Source organism: Motacilla alba, chromosome 5, assembly GCF_015832195.1.
Source record: "Motacilla alba alba isolate MOTALB_02 chromosome 5, Motacilla_alba_V1.0_pri, whole genome shotgun sequence".
NCBI classification, from domain to species: domain Eukaryota; kingdom Metazoa; phylum Chordata; class Aves; order Passeriformes; family Motacillidae; genus Motacilla; species Motacilla alba.
The window spans coordinates 53,626,559-53,646,283 of record NC_052020.1 but is presented as its reverse complement, the minus strand read 5'-3'; the positions used below and the strand labels follow the sequence as shown (position 1 = coordinate 53,646,283).

Sequence of the window (19,725 nt, the reverse complement as noted above, 5' to 3'; positions counted from 1 at the left end):
AAACTCCACTTCCCTCTGTGGTTTTTCAGCCTGCACATTGCTCAGTTCTGTTTCCCGTTTGCTGAAGTGCTGCTTCACATGGGGTTTTTTTGCCTGTAACTGGGTTTTTTTGCCTTCCCCCAAAAATGGGCTTTGAGTTAAACGTAACCCTGTTTTCCACACTTTCTTCATGCCTTTTGTCAGGTTACTGTAACTGCTTGTAATGCTCTGGGCTTTGAGTTTGTTTCAAGAAGATAAATGGCAACACAGCTTTTACTGTATTTTCTGGATTCTGAAGGTCCTTCAAATTCTCTACATATTAATACATTCACCCTGCAGAAGATATAATTATTTTTATGCTGGAGTGCAAAGTCTTCACAGAGGACACACAAACCCTTCCCCAAACACTGTGATCTTTAGTTACTGGTAAACTCCCTGTGAACTCCCTGTAAACTCCTTTGTGCTGCTGTGTCCTTACAGTGCTGATGCTGTCACCCCGGAAGTTGTGTAGTACCGAAAAAATCTATATCAGAACAAAAAAATAGTGATTGTGTTCTTCAGCAGAGTGCCTGAGAGTTCATCAAAATTGGATTAAAATGAACATGAAATCCATTCTTAAACATGCTGGACTCGATGGTGCTTGTGGGTCCCTTCCAACTTGGCTTATTCTGTGATTCTGTGCTCCTGCTCTGCATCAGGACTTGCTGCACTTTAGAGGCTCCTTACTCTGGAATTGCCTTTTTTATTTTAGTTTAACGGGACACAGATCTGACTTCAGAGAACAATTCCAGCATCTTCTCCCACACACAGGGCTGGAGTTCATACAGCACTTGAGTGATTTTTTTTTTTCCTAAATAGCTAATGAACTTTTCTCACAAACTTGATAAATTGCTCCAGTGACTTTTAAAGGTTTTATGGATGTGCAGAAAGATCAGGACACTAGCCCTTTAATGAACTTCCAGAACAAAAAATGCAGTGATATTGTTAGGATGGTTGCAGCACACAGTAAGTTTTCTGTATGATGTCTTTAGCTGTTGTGACTGTTCCTTATTCTGAGGATATTGGGGGTAGAAATTAAACTAAACAGGAAGACAGGAATACCTGGTGCCCATCCAGTAATGAGTGTAGAATGAAACTGAGTAAAAAGCAGAGAGAACAAAGTCTCTTGGAGCAACTGCAGATTGGAAAGTTGCAGAGGAAAGGAAGTGGAAGAAAGCAGAACAAAATGTACTTATTTACGCAGGTGAGGTCATAAATTTAATGTGTAACTAAGATAAAGGGATTAAACTTAGTGTCTCCCTTTACTTGATTGCAAAACTTAGAATCAGGTTACCTCTCCACAGTTTTACTTTCTGTGGTGACTTGCTGAATGTGAAGGAAGTGGGGATCAAAGGTGGCTGCTTGGTATTTAAAATGATCTTTTTTTTTTTAAATTCCCATAAGCAGCAAAGGGAGTTGTAATGAGGGCGATGCTTCCTGGACTGCCCAGTGATTTTTCAGGTAACTTTGAGAAACCTCTCATAGCTGTGCCTTGCCTGAGGTAGGAGAGGCATCCCAGCAATGCAGGAAAGCACCGAGTTTGTCTGGAGGTCAGTGTGTGTGTGGCACAGAGCTGCTGGGGTTCCCCTGTGCAGAACAGTTGTGTCAACTTTCTTTTCAGATCACTGACAGTAACTTGGCTTTTATCAGCAACCTGTCTATAATCTTTCCTCACAAGAAAGGAGAAGTCAGCAGGGACACCTCAGACAGGGAGAAAACCCTGGATATAAATCCATTTCTTTTCCTAACGGGTTCAGCTGCAGTTTTCTCTGAGCAGCACTGGATCCGGGCACGCAGGCTGGTGGAGCCCCAAGCACCCGAGGGCTGCTGCACAGGAAGGCTGGAGCAGCACAAAGAAGCTTCCAACTCCCCATCTGGAAAAAGCCCCCACAGGAGCACAGGCAATGGCAATGCCATCTGTCTTCTGCTGAGCAGATCTCCCCTCCTGGGAGCTGGAAAAAGCTGGCACATGGAGGTGGGCTTTCAGTTCCCTGCTGCACGGAGGTTGGATGCAGATTGCTGGGTGGCACCTGTAGAGACCAGCCTGCACTATTGAGTTCCTTTCCACTTTTTTCAGAGCTTTTTTTTTTTTCCCAGAATTCCAGTTCTCTTTATTTGCCTTTTGCATTATGACATCAGTCTCCCATCTATTCCCAGCAGACATGGAACAATGGATTCCTTCTTCCTCTTCTCCCTCGCTTTCATTCTTTTTTTTGTGCCTTACCCTGTCTCTCATCGTCTGCCTTCTAGAAGGGTGTGTTATCACCTGACAGAAGATCTCTTTAAATAATTATTTTCCTCATGCTGGATGCTCCTTGGGTCACTGTGGAGACTTCATCTGACCCCAATCCATAGGAACACTTACAGTGTCTGTGCAGACCCATGTCCTCAAGGTTCACGTAGATTCTTGACTGGTGTATTTTGGCATGAAATACTGGCCTAAACAAAGAAAAAAGCAAGTCTCCCATTGAGTTTTAAAGTGATTTCCTAATCCAATTGATATTTTTAATATCAATTCTGCTACAGATAAGAGGAGGAGATAAGTGCCCAGTGCCTTTTGTCATACACTGTTGCTCTTTTAGTAGAGTTAGAAGGGAATTGATTGCTTTAAAGAAATATTTCGTTATCCCTTACTGTCTGGTATCCATTTCTGTTACAGGACATACCTAAATGTGTGGGAATTTCCACCTGATAAATATAAAAATCCTGGGGAAAACAAAACAGAAAATTTGTCTGCCCTTTATCTCACTTTGCTTTGCTTTGTGGTATGAACTATCAAGTTCAACCTATCTAGAGTTCTCTAAAAATGTAGAGTTAAGTGCCTGATAAGACACTAACTGAAAATTGCTGATGGAAAATATTTACATCTTCTCTTTAAAACTCTTACAAACACTTAAGAACTCATTAAAATGTGGGAAACTAAACCCAAGCTACTTCAGCATCCTCAAGTTCACTGCTTCAATCTGCTACCTGTACATCCTGAGACCAATTTACCCACTTTTCTAGGTGTGAAAGGCTTGCAGTCCAACTCAACAATATTGATAAAACTCTTGGAACTCGAGACTCAATCATCTATTTTCTCATTCTACTGCAGAACCAGGGAAAGCTTCCCCTCTCTGGCACCCAGCCCACATCATCCCCTGGGTACCCACTGATCTCATTTTCTAAGAGGAACTGAGGGGGAATTCCTGCCAGGCAGCTCTGTGGAAGTTGCCCAAGAAGTTTTAACACCCTATTCCTGGATGACATTGTCCCATCCTATAGTTACCCTGCTTGGCTCCAGCTAGTCTGCAGATACAGGTTCAAAATAAAATCAACCTCCATTCTGCTCCCTCCCCCCTTATTTGGGCAGCTAAGTGAAATCCAAACATATGGACTCCATAAATCCTCTGTAAATGGCCTCGTGTTAAACACTCAGCCAAAGCAATGGTTATCATTAAACAAATAATGACACCAACTAGAGCAGAACACAAATTACACACCGGGGCAGATCCTCAGCTGTGCAGCCCAGTTTGCCCAGTGACACCAGGCTCGTTGACACTGGTCCCTTGGTGTTGGTGCTGCCTGCTACGAAACCCACCTGGAATCCACACAATCCTCCTGCAAAGATTTCAGGGGTGCCCTTGCAGGGCCAGACTCTGAACGAAAGGATGTTCTGCAGTGTTTGTGGGAGAGCAGGATGTGAACACTGGGACAGGCTGCCCACTGAACAGTGGAGTCACTCATCATCCTGGGGGTACTTAAAAGCTGTGTGGATGAGGCACCTGGGGACAGGGATTAGTGCTGGGCTCGGCAGTGCTGGGTGAATTGGTTGGACTTGATGCTTTTTACAACCTAAATGATTCTATGGTTCTGTGACAAAACTTTCAATAAACACAGATCGTAATCAAAATGTATCCACAGCTAGGCAAACCAGAGTAAAACAACTGAAATAAAACACTGCTGGAGGCAGGTTTAAATATAGACTGACTCGAAAGCACGTGAAGAGCTGTGCTGCTGCTGGGGCAAACTGTCTCTCAGTAATATGAAATGCCACAGGGAATGTGTCAGAATAGTTTGCTACAACAAATAAACACACACACACCCCAGCCCACTAAATTTTTTCAGCAATTATAAACTCTTACCTGCAATCTAGGTAATCCCAGAACTTTCTGAGCAGTAATGAAACTGTGGAGCATGTTGCATTAAAATACGTATCAAAATAATCATCTTAAATTTATTTTACACCTTCCAAGGATCTCAGTTCATCACACTTTTGCTTGTGTGGCATCTGACCAGATTGTCAAAACCCATTCTTACAGGGGACTGCAGGGTACTATAACTTAAGTGATTCATGCATGCAGCTGTTGGAACTGCTTGTTGGGTTGTGAAAAAGCTTGTGGTGCCAAGTGCTGATCTAGGAGAACTCAGATCTCCATCAGCCGCCTTGGCTCCAAGTTGTTACTGAACAACAGATGGTAGCAGGAGTTAAGCAAACTAAGAAAATATTCTAAGTTAAAGGCCTCACAAGAACTGAAATTCTTGAGAAAATACAGAGAACAAGTGTTAAAGTTGGAACTAGTTTTCATGTCCAAGTGATGTATTCCACTAAACTTTAAAGGGTACTCTCATTTCTGGCAGCACTTGTTTTGGTGGAAGTCTTCATTTAACTTGGGCAGAGCAACCACGTATGGAATTAATATCATTAATCCCATTTCAGGTACAGCTCAGAGCCACAACTCCTGCTCGTGAAGCTGCGCTTGCCACAATGTCTGGCACTAAGGAAAAGAGGAAAGAACCCCAGGTGGTGTTGTTCTGCAGTAGATTACAAGCAGCAGCAGCAGCAGTGAACGGACAGCACCACGAGCACTGATGATTTCTCCAGCAGAACAAGGACAGCACTGCAGTTCACAAATGGGAACCTTGTTAGTGCTGAGGGGAACAGAAGTGCACAGGCTCTCACTGTGTCCTTATCAGCAGCAACAGCACAGAAGGGACAAAGCCAGAGCAAGACGTAAGAAAAACTGATCTAGCAACGATTCCAAACATGACAGTGCACAGAGTAAACAGAGTGAAGTCTTGTACCAGGGAAGAAAGGAAGTCCCTCTAACTCCATGTTCAATAACTTCTAGTCTTTGGTCTCACCAAGACAGCGGCACACTCCAGTATCAGCTAGGTGAGGAACAAAAGGTATTTTCAGGACTTAGAGAAGTTTGTGTTCAGCAGTGCTGATCCAAAGTCACAGGAATAAAGCAGTTTTCTATAATGCTTCTTTACTCCATGCCCTGGCTGAGCAAGAAAGACCCTGCATTTCTGTGACCCATCTCAGTACACAAATTCCTTCAAACCAGCTCTGTAAGCAGCAGTACAGGTGACTACACCCAACTGAAACCAAGTTCTCTCATTTTTAGAGAAGTGAGGACTTCCAGAACAACCTGGAGTGAAACCACTCAACAGAAGAGAAAACAATTTGTGAAGGAAATAATCAAACTGGCTTTCTTAACACTTTTGGGAGGAGACCATGAAAATCTGCACATTGACTACATATTTTCAACCTTACATTTTACTGTACTTTAACTCCTTAGACTGGTTATCCCAACCGATCCCAGGTTTCTAAGCCTGTTTTTACCACATTTAAAAATACTTCAAAATCCATTATGGGGCAGTAAATAATCTTGCTATCATGGAAAGCAAAATGAGAACAATCAGATTACTCATTTGGGGACGTATTACTCAGTGCAAGAAAGCGTGGGAGAACCAAGCTCCAATGAATGAAATGAAACTCACTGGGATGAAATACATAAAAGTGCATTAAATTCTGTATGTAAACTACTTGGTTGAAAATTGAATCATTTCTTTAGGTTCAGAAATCAATATTCAGCAAAGTGCTGCACTCTACAGTGCATCCCACCAAAACACCTAAGGATATGAGTAAGTTTGATCGTATCAGTAGTTCTAGCAGAGTAAACAGGATGTAAGAGTGGACATACTCATAGCTTTTTACCAGTTCCTCATTTCTGGCAGCAGCAATCAATGATCAGGAGAACAGAAGAAGGCAGCAGATCTCAGAGTGCTGAAGAGTTTCAACAGTACTATAAACTCCTAAGTGTGTCCAAAAGCACCACACCTCAACACACAGCCTCGCAGTTCTCAGAAACTCATGAAATCCGTGTGCTTTGGCAGACTCTGAAAAGCACAGATGTGCCCCATGTGTGACCTGGAAGTCACCAGGCTTCTTGTTCTCCTCTGTGGTTTCTCTGCACTGCAGGGTCTTCAGGGCCACCAAAGCCTCATGTGCAGCAGCAGCAACAGCAGCTCTGGATCTCTGGCACAGGAGGGTCTGTGCTGCCCCTGCTCCTGCAGCCCAACAGGGCTTGCCTTTCCACCTCCATTTCTCTCCTCTCATCCAGTGCTGCTCATCTCATCTCACCAGAAACGCCAGTGAGGCTGGTCACATGTAATAGGTCCATGATGAATCTGTGTGACTGTTCCCAGTTATGTTCCCACCCTTCCTGTGCTGGGATATGGAGCTGGACACAGCTTTTGTGAGGATTCACACTGTAACATTCCTGTGGGCTGAGGTCACGCTGACCAGCCCACCGTTCCCCAAATTGCTCTCCTCAAAGACTGGCACAACTCTCACCTTTTTTCCACCACCACCAGGACCATCCCTGAGGTGCCGCTGGCAGTCAGCACTGCACATTTCCTGGTCCAGATTCACAGTCCTGCTCTTGGCATGGACATCACTGTACTCTTTCACATCTTTATGAGCAGCAACTTGAGGAGGATATCAATTCAATGCAAAGAAATGTATAATGGGAATATGGGGTTGGGATTTTTTTTTTTTTTTGGTGGGGATGGTCTTTTTTTTTAAGAAAAGTGTGACATAACTTACATGTTGGCATATAATCACCCTTATTTGTCATACTGATACATTGGAATTCAAAGAAAAAATGGGATCAATTTATGCTGTTGCATCTGATTTACATTTTGCTCTTGTCTTTGCAGGCAGTAAAATGGTTTGTTCAGAATTTCAGGCCATATTTTATGAATAGTACAAAATATCTGGGATTAAAAAAAATCTTTTTTGTGAACATTTCACCTACAGATTTATGAGAGGAATATTTTAAAACACACTTCCTCTCCAAACTAGCAGTCCAATTACAACAGTATCAATTGTGCAGTGAGGACTTCAGAAAAACCCCAAGAATTTGGGTAACAATAGCCATAAACCCAACGTCGTGCTGCCACCCTGTGTCTTGAGGATGAAACTTCTGCTGCGAAGGTTGGAGGAGGGATTATGGATTGTTTTATCTCAAGCCTCTAATCAGATTAAAGAGCACTTCTGCACAAGGAGTCACTGGCAGCTGGTGCAATTCAGTGCAAGTCTAAGAGAAATCATACAGAACACATCAGGACAGTACTGGTGACACCATCGGGGTTCTGATAACCTGTGCAGGTCATCAAGGGACACCTGCCCTCAAAACCTTCAACTGGGTCTTTGTCAGAGAAAGAAGAAACAGAAAAACATCTGCATCTTACAGAACAAATAAATGAGAAGGGGATCATGATTTAAACTATGACACTTGAGCAAAACAGTGTAGGAAAATACAATTAAATAAATCCTAAAATTTAAAGTAAATCCTATAACCACAAAATGTTCAAGCAATAATAAGCTCTGCAAGAGATAAGTAACTTAACATCTATCACAGGGTTTTAATGCAAATCACAGCCATGAGAATAAAAACTTTTAATAAAAGTGTAAGGCATAATAATTTGATTCCAGCTGAGTTTTTTCCCAGAGGAAAAAAACAAAATAACAAAAGCCCAGAATACACACCACCAGCAAATATTAAAGCTTGTATTACAATTGTAGCAGTTCAAAATGCAATCAACTGTAAAAGCTGTGGTATTTTAATATCTATCAATATAAAATATCTATACCAAAAAAGTGATATATGTGTGTGCATGTGTATTAGCCGTTAAAATATACAGCATTGTGTGATCACTTTCACCCTATTCCAATTTTAAAAATGAAAAACAAAAAGTAATTTGGAAGAATTTTATTCCAGTTTTCTACCCACAAGTATTTGCCTTTAAATTACACAGCTCCTACTTATTTCTGAAAGAATCATTAACATTTTCTGAGGCCTCTTGGCTGCTTTTAATAGGTTAACCAGTTTACTCCACTAAAAACAGTGTTCAAAGCTTTGCTACCTTCCCCTTCCCAATATTGAAATGCCCTAAAGAGAGCAGAGGAAAGAGCAGGTACAGGTGATCTTCCTCAGCCTGACCTATCCTCAGAAGCCTGCTGGGAGCAGGATGTTCTCTGGGAAGATTCCCCCCACATCTCTCTCCTTTTCCGAGCTGCCACACCCGAGGCTGTGCTGCCAGGCTGTGCTCTGGAGTCCCTGTGCTGCTGCAGCAGTTTTGTTCTGCACGTGTCTGAGTGCTGCTGTTGGGTGGGTTGAGGTTTTCCTCCCCCTCCCTGGGCAACCCCTCCTGTTCCTGCAGTAGCCTGGATCTAAGCTTAGTCTGACAATCCACGGTAAAGCACCGCAAAGAACAGAGGACAAAGCCTGACAGACACAGAACAAACTGTGTCTGCCACACTCCATCCCAGCTGGAGCTTCCCCAAGCACAGAGGGCTTCGTGTCCAGGCAGTCAGTGCTCTTGGAATCCAGATGGGCGGCAAAGGCAGCACAAAGAGCTTTCAGTTGCAGAATTTGCCATGATGAAACAGTATCACACCTAACCAAAAGCTACAGAGCAGCAGTAGATGCAAGTCTGTACCTATACTCCATATGTGGGAGCTCAATGACAGGTAAGTCTTGCTGGGATTCAGTTTTTTAATCCAGTTTGATCCTGTCAAAACCCAAAGCCATCACGCAATGACTGGTAGGGAGCATGGTGAAACAGAGAAGTATGCACTCCTTGCATGGTGCTGGCATTTGCTGTTCTCACCAACCCAGCCAGAGGCCAGTTGAGAGTTTTCAAATGAAAACAGGCCCAACAAACCTGGGGACAAAGATACCTGATTCCATTTCTACTTCTTGGCTGCACCTCTTCAAAGATTCAGAAGATTTAAGCCCTTTGCATATTGCTGCCAGTGTGTCACAGCTGATGGCAGCAAACTCAGCGCAGAATCAAAGCATAAATGCCTTGCCCACACTTGTAAGGAAAAAAAGGACATTGTCTCTCACTCTCACCTGCATTATTTGGGGTTTATGCCCTGTCCTGAGATAACTAGATGCATATATTTTATCACCTGTTCAGAAAGGAATACCAAAAAAAGCCTATGAACTGGCTACAAGTCAGGACCCAAATGTGTAGGACACTAAAACAAAAAGAAGGGGAAGAGGCTGAGGTGCTAGCTGTATTAAATAAAGGGCACATCAATCACAGAATGGAGAGCAAAAATTTATTTTTAATTTTTACGTTGTCTGGATTCACCTGTAGAATGGCTTACTTTTTTATTGGAAGAAAACAGACTTCTGGACAGAACTGCAAAATATTTGGGAATTCCTTTGTGCACAGCCCAAGTGCTATTGAAGGAGACAGCTCAAGTGTATTTCTTCTTCTCAGTGAGCTTTTTTACAATGTTGTGGGTTTGTTCTAACACGGTCTGGAGATACTGGAGACACTGCAGTCATTTACCACCTTAGACTGTCCTTAAATATCTGGTGTCTATGAAACCACACATTTCTAGAACTGACTCAGTCATTAGTCTTAAGAGAAATTGTTTTATCCTGATCAGATCAGCTGACTTCCTTTTGGACATAAAGGCCTGCTCTTTGAGACATATGTCACCAGCAATGATACACAGGCCTCAGAAGTTTCTCATCCATCTGTAAAATCTCTACTGCAGGATATTTTTACCCATCAATATGCTGGCTCCTCAGGGGATCTCCTTCCCTTGGAACAGCAGGCAAACTTTGATTTTTGACACTTTGTACTGAGTGGGAGGGGAAGAACATACAATTACAACAAAACAGCACAGGATTAAACCCAATTTCCTGCTCAGCTAATAAACCAGACCATTTCTCTGACTCTCATTTACAGTCCTAGGGGTACCCTATGTGTTGTATTGTAACTCTATTACAGCTCAATGATCAGTGGCAACAGACAAATCCTTGTGAGGAGGAGTTAATTAGGCAAAGAGAAAAATCTTTGTACTTCTCACCCAAAGATTTTTCCCTTCACACAGTTTTGTGGTTTGATTTTTTTTTTTTCTGTAGGCATTATAAAGATTTACAAACAGTCTCCAGTCTTACCTCCCATTGTTTATCTGAGAACTGCAGGAATAGAAAAAGAACTTTCCTGAATAATATTTGAGTCTTTTGGTAGACACAGGCAGTTTTCTCACCCTCTGAAGCCAGTGAAGCAGACGTGGTAACCACTAAACCCCATTTCTCACATGTATGAAGGACCTCCCCCATGCAAGAGTTGGCCATGCTGTTCTGTGCTCCTCCTGCCCTTCCCTCCCAGCCTCTAACCCTCTTCCAGCCCTCCTACTTTTCTTCTCCCAGCTCTCCATGCTGCATTGGGTGTCTATCTTAATGCACAGCCATCTTTCAAGCAGCTAGAGGATAGCAAATAAGAACATTAAGCCATGAAATTTATGTCATTGTTTACAGAGGACAGCTTTCTATGAAATACAGCAGCGACTAAATGAGCCAAAAGCCATTTCTATCACTAGTTTGAAACACAAATCATTTGTAAACAACATGTCTCATCTCTCCCAGAGCCTAGAAGCAAAACATTATTTTCAGTTTCTCACCCTCAGGAGAGAGTAAGAAAAAGCAGACACATACTTAAAGGTTTCATTTCGAAAAATATCCTTGACTGAAAAAACGCTTCAGTTCACTGCTTAAAGCTCCAAATGAAACAAAGACAAGTGCTAAAACTCTTTCCTAAAACTAGCATCTAAATGCAGTAAACCACAGGTTCTTGCCATCCATAAAACTCAGCTTTGTGATTTAAAATGATTGCCACAGGAGCAACATTTTTATCTGCCCTGTGGTACCAGCTGGGAACTGCACCAGAGATCTGCCACCATCCTGACTTCATCTTTTAGAGCTTTGAAAAGATAGATCATGCTATGGAATTCCTGCACCTTCCAACTAATTCTTTCACTACCAAGTCACCTGACTTGAGACTTTTTTTTTGTTTGTTATAGGAATGAAGACAAACACATTTCAGAGTTGCTCAAAATGAAGACTGGAGTAAGAACCAGTAAAGTCTCCCATTTCAACTGGTTCCAAAACATGCAGAACAGGAAAACCAGCCTGATCTATCAGCATGTCTAGGCTGGCACAGATGGTTGAGAGTGAAGTGACACTCCTCAAGAAACCCTGAAGTGCACAAATGCTTTTAAAGTGTGTGCATAGTAATACAAAGTGCTATACAGGCTAGAGAGGATGTCATCCTGCACCTCACTGTGGCTGATACACCCAAAGCCATGACACTGCAGCTATGAAGAAGAGCTGCTCTCCAGCAATAGCCACCCCCACCCTTGGCTAAAACATTTACCATTCTCTTTGGGTAGCTGCAAAATTCTGACAGGCAAATACCCAGAATGCCTCCAGCAGAATGTCAAATAAAGGTGTCCCCACAAGCGAGAAGTCAGGCTCTCAAATTGCACTGCCATGGCCTTTCCATCTCTTCAAACAGAAATGGCTAAAGTGCAGGGAAACAGGTAAAACGAGGTTACACCACTCAAAACATACTAATTACAGCTGAGAAGACTGGGAGGCATGAGTGGCAGGCTTTGCTTCAGCAGTTCAGGGCAAAGAATTTGAGAAACAGACCATTAGCTGTGCCACAAGGACTTCTTTTGTTGTGTGTGTCAAACCTACTCCTTTTATCCTACAGTCTGAAATCAGCCACTCAAATCAGCATTTTCCTGAGGTAAAGACCACTGCAGCTTTCTCTTAGGCACAGCTGGTTTGCCAGATGAAAAGTGGCTTTTTTTTTAATGAAACACAGCAAAATCAGTAAAAGAAAACTACTTTGAGGGGCTGTCCAGTAGTACTTCACTCTTACAGCACAAACCATACTAAGGCTCTGCAGTGAGTTGAAAAGAAAATGAGGAATGAGCTGGTTTATGGAGAGGTACCCCTGAGTGCTGACCATTTTTCAGACCACTTCATAAGCTATTATGAAGTTTACAGCATAGGTGATAAACTCAAACAGACAAGTTGCTTTCCAAGAAAAATCTTATAGTGAAGATACTGGAAAATTTATTAATGAGAAAAACTTTTCTGCTTCAAGCCTGGTGTGCTATTGCTCTTTCTATCAAAGTTACCATAGAAAAAGTAAAACCATTCAAGCTGTCAGTAAACACGAGATGTTTGTGATAGCTTAAAAAAAACTTAACCAGAATCAGCAAATTCTCTTATTTGGAAAAGCCCTCAGGCCTGGCTGATTTTCCTAGTAAGCTCACAAAGAAAATGTTGTGTGTCCAGAATGGATTCACACTCACCTGGAAGCACAGAAGGAGCAACTGATTTCTATTCTGATCCCACAAAAGTGTGTCCTAACATGACCAACAAGCGAAGAGAATATTCTGAATCCTGTATCACATCAGGAACACCAGGTAAGAGCACAGAGTGGTCCCTTCCAGACAGGCATATCACAACTAGGGAAAAGGAGAAAGCCGACTCAAAATAATCTAAAAAGCTTTAAAATATAAATGTTTATTTAGCTACAATATTTAAAAGTACAATATAAAGATATAAAACATAGAAATTCCATAACTAATTCACATGCTAAAAGGATTATTTGACCAGCTGCAAGGAGAAGACTTCATGAAATTCATGGATGTTTTAGCCTCAAGGGTTATTTCATCAAGTTTCAGACTTGAAATACTGAACAACCATTGCAGAGAACTTGCTCTCCCACATCACCATAACTAGGGGGAAAAAAGAAACAAAAAAAACCAGAAGAAACAAAAGTCAGAATGCCTACTCTTTCTGGAACATAACAATGGCACACTATTCCATTATCAACTGTGACCATGGGACTCCCACACAGCACACTCAGTATTTCTTTAAACCACAGAATTGTTAACAATGAGGGAAAAAAATTAAGATTATTCCTTGGAAGTGCATGCATTCAGCACTGGCTAGCATGCTATATTGCTGATGGGAAAGCAAGAGAAATTTTTTCCTCCTACAGCATTTAAGTAAGAAGCTGAACTAGACTTGTACTACAGTTGCTTAGAGTGCTTCACACATGCATCTTGGTTTGCATGTTTCAGACAGCTTTACTTCTGCTAAAGTATGGGAAGAGTTTAACTCCTTTATGTGTATGAGCTAGGTACCTGCTGCACCCAACTATCAGGCCAAGTGTAATTAAAATAAACTTCCAAACTCGAAAAGCACTTACTCAACAGCAGAGCACAAAGAGCAGGTAACCGTGTTGCAGCAGCTGCAGAGCCTGCTGCAGCTCTGGCAGACGAGCCGGTCACACTGCGCACACGCCTCCTTCACATCGGCCGTTCTCACACACGACGAGCAGGCTCTGGACGGTCCCAGCGGCGGAACTGCTTGGTAAGAAGGTAAAGAATGGATGAGCTTTACAGCAAGGCAGAGAAAGCAGCTGGAAGCCAGTCCCAGGAGCTGCAGAGCGCGGCGCGTCCGTGCGCAGCTACAGGTGGCAGCACTTCGCAGGACGCTCGGGAATGCGAAGGGAAAGGGAGCGCCGCTTGGAACTTTCTTGGTTCTTTCTCTGCTCAGCAGCGAGACTAAGGGATGCTAAAACAGAACATACACGCGGCAGTTCCGAAACCCGTCAGGTCAAATCTAACACCTTCTTTAAGGAAAGTCAATAAAGAAGAACTACAAAGCACAAGACTACTCATCATACAGACCTCCTTGGAGGGGAAACCAAGGGACAGCACTGGCCTCTGTAGTGACCAGGAACAGAGGGAATGGCCTCAAGTTGTGCCAGGGGAGGTTCAGGTTGGATATTAGGAAAAGGTTCTTCACCCAGAGGGTGGTCTGGCACTGCAACAGGCTCCTCAGGGAAGTGATCACGGCCCCAACGCTGGCAGAGTTTAAGAATCATCCCGACAACGCTCTCAGGCTCACGGTAGGAACGTCGGGGATGTCCTGGGCGGGACAGGAGCTGCGCTTCGATGGGTCCCTTCCAGCTCAGGGTATTGCGGTTCTGTGACACGGCCCGGGCACTCACCCCTGTCCGCGGGCCGCCGCCGCAGTTTCCCGTCGTGGCCGATGAGGAGCTGCCCGCTCCAGCGGGGCCCCTCGCCCTGCGCCTCCCCAGCCGGCCCTGGCTCCGCCGCACGGGCGGCGGCCGCCGCGCCCTCCATGAACGCCTGGGCACCCCTGAAGAGCAGCCGCCGGGTCCTCTCTGCCGGCGGGAGAGGAGAGCAGAGTTAGGGGCGGGCTCCCCACGGCCGCGGGCCGCGCCGGGCCGGCAACATCCCCCCGGCTCCCCGCTCCGCGCCCCGCTCACCGAACACCTCCCGCCGGTACTCCTCGCCCCGCACGCCGCGGCTCAGCTCCCGCAGCCCCACGCGGGTCTTCAGCTGGAGCGGGGCCGCGTCCCCGAAGGGGCAGGAGCGTTTCGGCATGGCCGGACCGACCCGCGCCCGCCCCGCCCCGCGCCGCGTCACGGCCGCGCCACCGCCTCCCTCACATCCCGGCCCGGGCGCTCGGGAACCGCGGCCGCTCCGTTCTTTCTGCAGGGAAGGGAAAGCTTCGTCCGCAGCGGAAAATTTCCCTTCCCGCCGCGTCCCGAGCGGCCGGCGGGGTTGGCAGAGGCGCCGGCCCGGCCCCGCCCGCCGCCACCGCCCCTCAGGCGTCACCTCCGTGCGCCCGGAGCGGCGGCGCGGAGCCGGCGGGGCAAAGCGAAAGCAGCTCCCGGACTCGAGTTTGTCAATAAACTCAGAATCACGGATATGCTGGGTTGGAAAGAACCCACGGGGATCATCGAGTCCAACTCTTAGCCCTGCACAGGACACTCCAGGACTCGCACCATGTGCCTGAGAGCATTGTCCAAACGCTTCTTGAACTCTGTCAGGCGTGGGGCTGTGACCGCTTCCCCGGGGAGCCTGTTCTAGAGCCCGACCACCCTCCGGGTGGAGAACCTTTTCCTAAACTTCCCTTGACATAGTTTGCGCCCATTCCCTCGCGTCCTGTCGCTGGTCACCGGAGAGAAGAGATCCATGTCTGCCCCTCCTCTGCCCCTCATGAGGAAGCTGTACCTGCAGCGAGGTTTCCCCTCAGTCTCCTCCAGGCTGAGCAGACCAAGTGCCTCAGCTACTCCTCATACAGCTTCCCCACCAAACCCTTTACCTTCCTTGTGGCCCTCATTTGTAAGTTCTCTTATAGCTTTAATCCATTTTTATTTTGTGGCACCCAAAACTGCCCCCAGCACTCGAGGTGAGGCTGCCCCAGCCCAGAGCAGAGCAGGACAATCTTCAATCTCCTCCCAGGCTGTCGATGCTGGGCCTGATGCCCCAGGACAGGATTGTCCCTCCTGGCTGCCAGGGCACGGCTGACTCATACCCAGCTTCACATCAACCAGGATCCCCAGGTCCCTTTCCTAGTTCCCCAGTCTGTCTCTACATTCAGGGTTGCCCTGCTCCAGGTGCAGAAACCAGCATTTTCAGTTTCTATCTTCATACAGTTGGTGATTGCCCAGCCCTCTAATTAGTCGAGGTCTGTCTGCAAGACCTCTGCCTGCCAGGGAATCAACAGCTCTTCCCAGTTTTATCTGTAAACGTACTTAGTATCCTTTCCAGTCCTGCATCCAACTTATGAACCCTCTTTTCCCTTCTTGGCAGGCCCCCACACTACACTGGGCTCACGGAGCACTTTGTGTAGCCTAAAACCCCTGCCCAGGCCTGGGCTGTGTGAATGCTGTGGAACCTACAAAAAAGTGCCCAAGCTTGAGAATTTCCTTTTTGAAAGACCACCAAGGAGGCTGGAGAATCCCTGTCTGGCCAGAGATTCTGGAGCTCTGGTGGGCTCCTCAGCACCAGCCAACATCAGGAGTGGGTTTACCACTTATAGGCGCAATGAGTTTTTGGGGACTGACACCCAGTTTCAGCTAAATCTGGAGTGATCCAAGACCTTCTGCAGTGAAAGGAACTAACTGAAATTAATTTGCTATTTACAGGTGGACTCCATAGCACCCCAGGTGTGGTTACATGGGTTAAAAGTATCAGATGCCATTTCAAGTGGCTGCCTGTCTGGGTACTATGTATATTTTGAAAATACATTGTTTTCCTAAGGGCAAATAAGTTTAAAACCGGCGTTGGAGTTTAGGTGCCACGTTTTGTGTCACTTGAAGGTGGTCTGTCAAGACAGTTTTATTTCTTCCAGAGGTCTCTGAATTCAGAACTTCCCCTGTATGTACTGTGGACAGAATCACAACGAAGTATAGGATGAATGAACTTACAGTCTGCTAAGGGTGGAGGACTTGTTCCTGGTTTCTTTGTTTTGTTCTGGTCAAAACCAAGTTATGACTTGTGTTTCTTCCTGAAAAAAAAACCAAAAAAACAAAGAAACAAACAAAAACTCCAAACACCAAAAATCAAACAATAACAACCTCCTCAAAAAGCAGTGACAGAACCAGTATTTTTAAAAAGGCTTTAATTCAGAAACTCATAGAAACTGCAATGTACATTTTCAATACTAGCACAAGATTTAGAATGGCAATTATTTATATGAAAATGAAATTTTGTGAGATATAGAACATATATCAGTGTGCTGAAAATGGGCTACAATACCTAATGGACTGACTCTTGTCTGGTTTCATTGCTTGAGTTCTTCCAAAACTACTGAAACCCCAAGACCAGTAGTACTGAGCACAGTGCCTGACTATGGCTGTAGGATCACAGGCTATCCTGAACTGGAAGGGACCCACAAGGATCATCAAGCTCTGCATCCTGGTCCTGCCCAGCACAGCCCTAAAAATCCTGAGAGCATTGTCCAAACACCAAAATGATGAGAGTGAGTTGCTGAACTGCTAATAGTTTGCAGGTATAACCACTCTGGTTTCATACAGGTTAATATGATTTTTCAAATTATTTTTCTGTAGAGCTGATGAGCCCAGCCTTCTGTTCTGTGGAGCAGAAGCCATGGTTGTAATTCATAGCAATTCCCAAAAATCCCGAGTTCCAAAATCTTACTCCTGCCACTCTATCTGCAAGGATTTCTACTTTGGCTTTTTCTGCACATACTTGCAAATGCATGCTTAAGGATGTTCAGCAGACTTTTCCAACTGCATATTTAAAACTTGTGGCCTTTTCTTTCTGTCTGAGGAAACTACTTTGTAAATATTCACTAGCTAAACACACTGATGTTCCTGAAGTTCTCTGGGGAATACTGGTTAATCAGAATGTAATTGCAGTTGGAAAGAGCCTTGTGAGGATAGAGGACAGTGGGTCACAAGTTTCATTAACATGGCATGGGATAAACATGGATGGAACTCAGCTGCCTGAGGACTGGATGACACATGAAGAAAGAAATAAAAGCACTATTCCACTTGGAATAAGAAGTGGGGAAGGAGTGCTCTGAAACACTGAGATGATCTCAAATATGATCTCAAATATGAAGTAGACTTGAAAGGGAATAGCTCATGCTGAAGCAGTGCTGCTTTACACTGAAGAGTAAATTTAAGGGCACTTTTGCAGAATCACAGGATATTCTGAGTTGGAAAGGAATCACAAAGATCATCAAGTCCAGCTTTTGCTGAGGGCTGATTACATTTGACACATTGCCACCACTACCCCACGGCAGGAATCTTCTGTTGCAGCTCTGAGTCAGCCTCGGGAAGTGACATCTCTTAACTGCTTTGTAAGACTCACCTTCACCAACATCTGCTACTGACCAGCTCTTTTCTCTTTGCAAGCTATGAAGGCAAAATAATTCTGTCTGCTCTGTACCAGCAGGCCTGAGCACCCTGCAGGGAGGGAATTGGCTCACCTGCCTGTCTGTGAATTGTTACCCATCAGAATGGTGCTGAGTGTTTTATTAGTTCCAGAGCAGTCAGCCTTGAGGAAGATCCACTGATTTAGGTGATTTAGAAGTAGATAAATAGTGATCCAGGCCTTAAAATACTTCATCTATCCCTTCAGCTTCACTTATACCAAGGCCCTCCTCTCCATGTGCTTGTAGAAAAACTTCCCAGTTTTTTTCTATTCCTCCATTACTAGGCCATTTAGAAAGATATCAAAGCACATCACATAGAGGTGGGACTCTGCCTCCTCCTTTAAAGAGGGAGTTTCCTTAGTTGAATTGGTATAAAGTGAGTGACTTTTGGCCAGCTCACTGGTTCTTCTTTAATGTTTTCATGCTAAAATGGTTAAAGAAATACTCTGGAAATTCTTTCAAGTGGAGATTATGTGATAGTAGCTGATATAGTTGGCCGTGTGCCAGCATACAATCTGTGTTACGTGGGATGGGCTATCAGGATGGGCACACATCCCCTTGTGGGCCCAGGGTAAAGCACTACCCCCCATGTGCTCAGTCCCATTGCACTGTCCTTTCTCTGCTCTGCAGTTTGGATCTGAAGATAAAAAAACCCTCCTTGCATAAAACTGCTTTTACTGGAAGGGCTAGGGGCCGTTTTCTTTCTTCTGTGTCCTTTTCCTAGTACATCAGCCTTAACAGACAGGTTTACAGCTGGGATCAGAGGGCTGCACCTGGTTCAGACATTATCTGTTCACAAGAGCATGTTGTTTCACGAGGACTTGCTAGAATTCATGCCCTCATCTTGATGAGGTCTTGATGAGGTTCATGCATTCAAAAAATATTTGACAAGCTGGTGATATGCAGGATTAAGGGCTGGCTCTTGAGAAATGCTGCTGTTAAGAGGAGGCTCTGCCATCTTGTCACCTCAGCCAGTGCTTGGTCTTAAATTAGCATAGCATGGTTGAGTTTCAGAGCGTGTTTCGCTCCTGCCAGCCCTGAGATGCACCAGTGCTGCTCAGCAGATCAGAGCACCCGAGGGTCCCACTCACTAGAGGGCACCCTCAAAACTATAAATTATTTTTGCTGTTACAAAGATGTTATTGTTCTGCTGACAGGGGTTTACAAAAGGGCAGCTTTCCTCAGTTTTTTTCATGTTGTTGCTGTTCCTGGCCCTCCCATGGTGTGCTTTCATTTCTGTTGCACTGTTTTCTTTCAGTTTGCTTCTTTCCAGATTATTTTAATCTGTCATGAAAAGAGAATATGAACTCTGAAAGTGAGAACTGCTATCACTGACCTAACATAGTGCCAAGGTTCTGCTTTCTTTCTCTGCAGGCAACAATGTTTTTGATTTAATGCTAGGTGATTGTCCTAAGAATTCCTAAATCTTTGTCCAAGTAGTGCTGTCCATTATTGAGTGTGGATTTATGTAGGAGAGGCTCTGAGAGGTATCTCTGCCCTTTCACTATCCCAGCACAGTACAAACATCCTCTCCCACACAAGGCTTAGGAAGGAATGGGCAAAACCTTCCTCCCTCCACGTTGCAGCTGCACCCAGCCCTGCTGTTATTATTTTGTTGTGGGAGCAAATCCTTGTTCGAGACAGCTTTATGTTGTTCCTGGTATGCTCTCCTCTCTCCATTCCCCAGAGCAGCCGTTCAGCTGGAATAACGCAGGGTGCATCTGCTCAGCTCAGAGGGGCTGTGTCAGTGCAGGCTGGCCAAGAACCCAGCTCTGCACTCACCATGTCTAACAAACCATCCCCAGCAGCAGCAGCAGCCCACAAA

General features: G+C 44.8%; 1 protein-coding gene across 2 annotated transcripts; it reads right to left on the bottom strand.

Annotated features, from left to right (window-relative positions):
- Positions 1–9,426: 9,426 nt before the first annotated feature.
- On the bottom strand, positions 9,427–14,799 carry SIVA1 (SIVA1 apoptosis inducing factor). 2 transcript variants are annotated; one of them, XM_038139597.1, is made up of 4 exons: positions 14,476–14,799; positions 14,194–14,370; positions 13,387–13,543; positions 9,427–12,637 (listed from the first exon to the last, which is right to left on the bottom strand). In XM_038139597.1, the coding sequence occupies exons 1-4, from the start codon at positions 14,591–14,593 to the stop codon at positions 12,583–12,585; spliced, it is 507 nt and encodes a 168-aa protein (XP_037995525.1). In that variant the 5' UTR covers positions 14,594–14,799; the 3' UTR covers positions 9,427–12,582. The 2 variants fall into 2 exon arrangements, with proteins under 2 accessions (XP_037995525.1, XP_037995524.1); XM_038139596.1 differs by lacking the exon at positions 9,427–12,637 and adding an exon at positions 12,675–12,910.
- Positions 14,800–19,725: the final 4,926 nt, after the last annotated feature.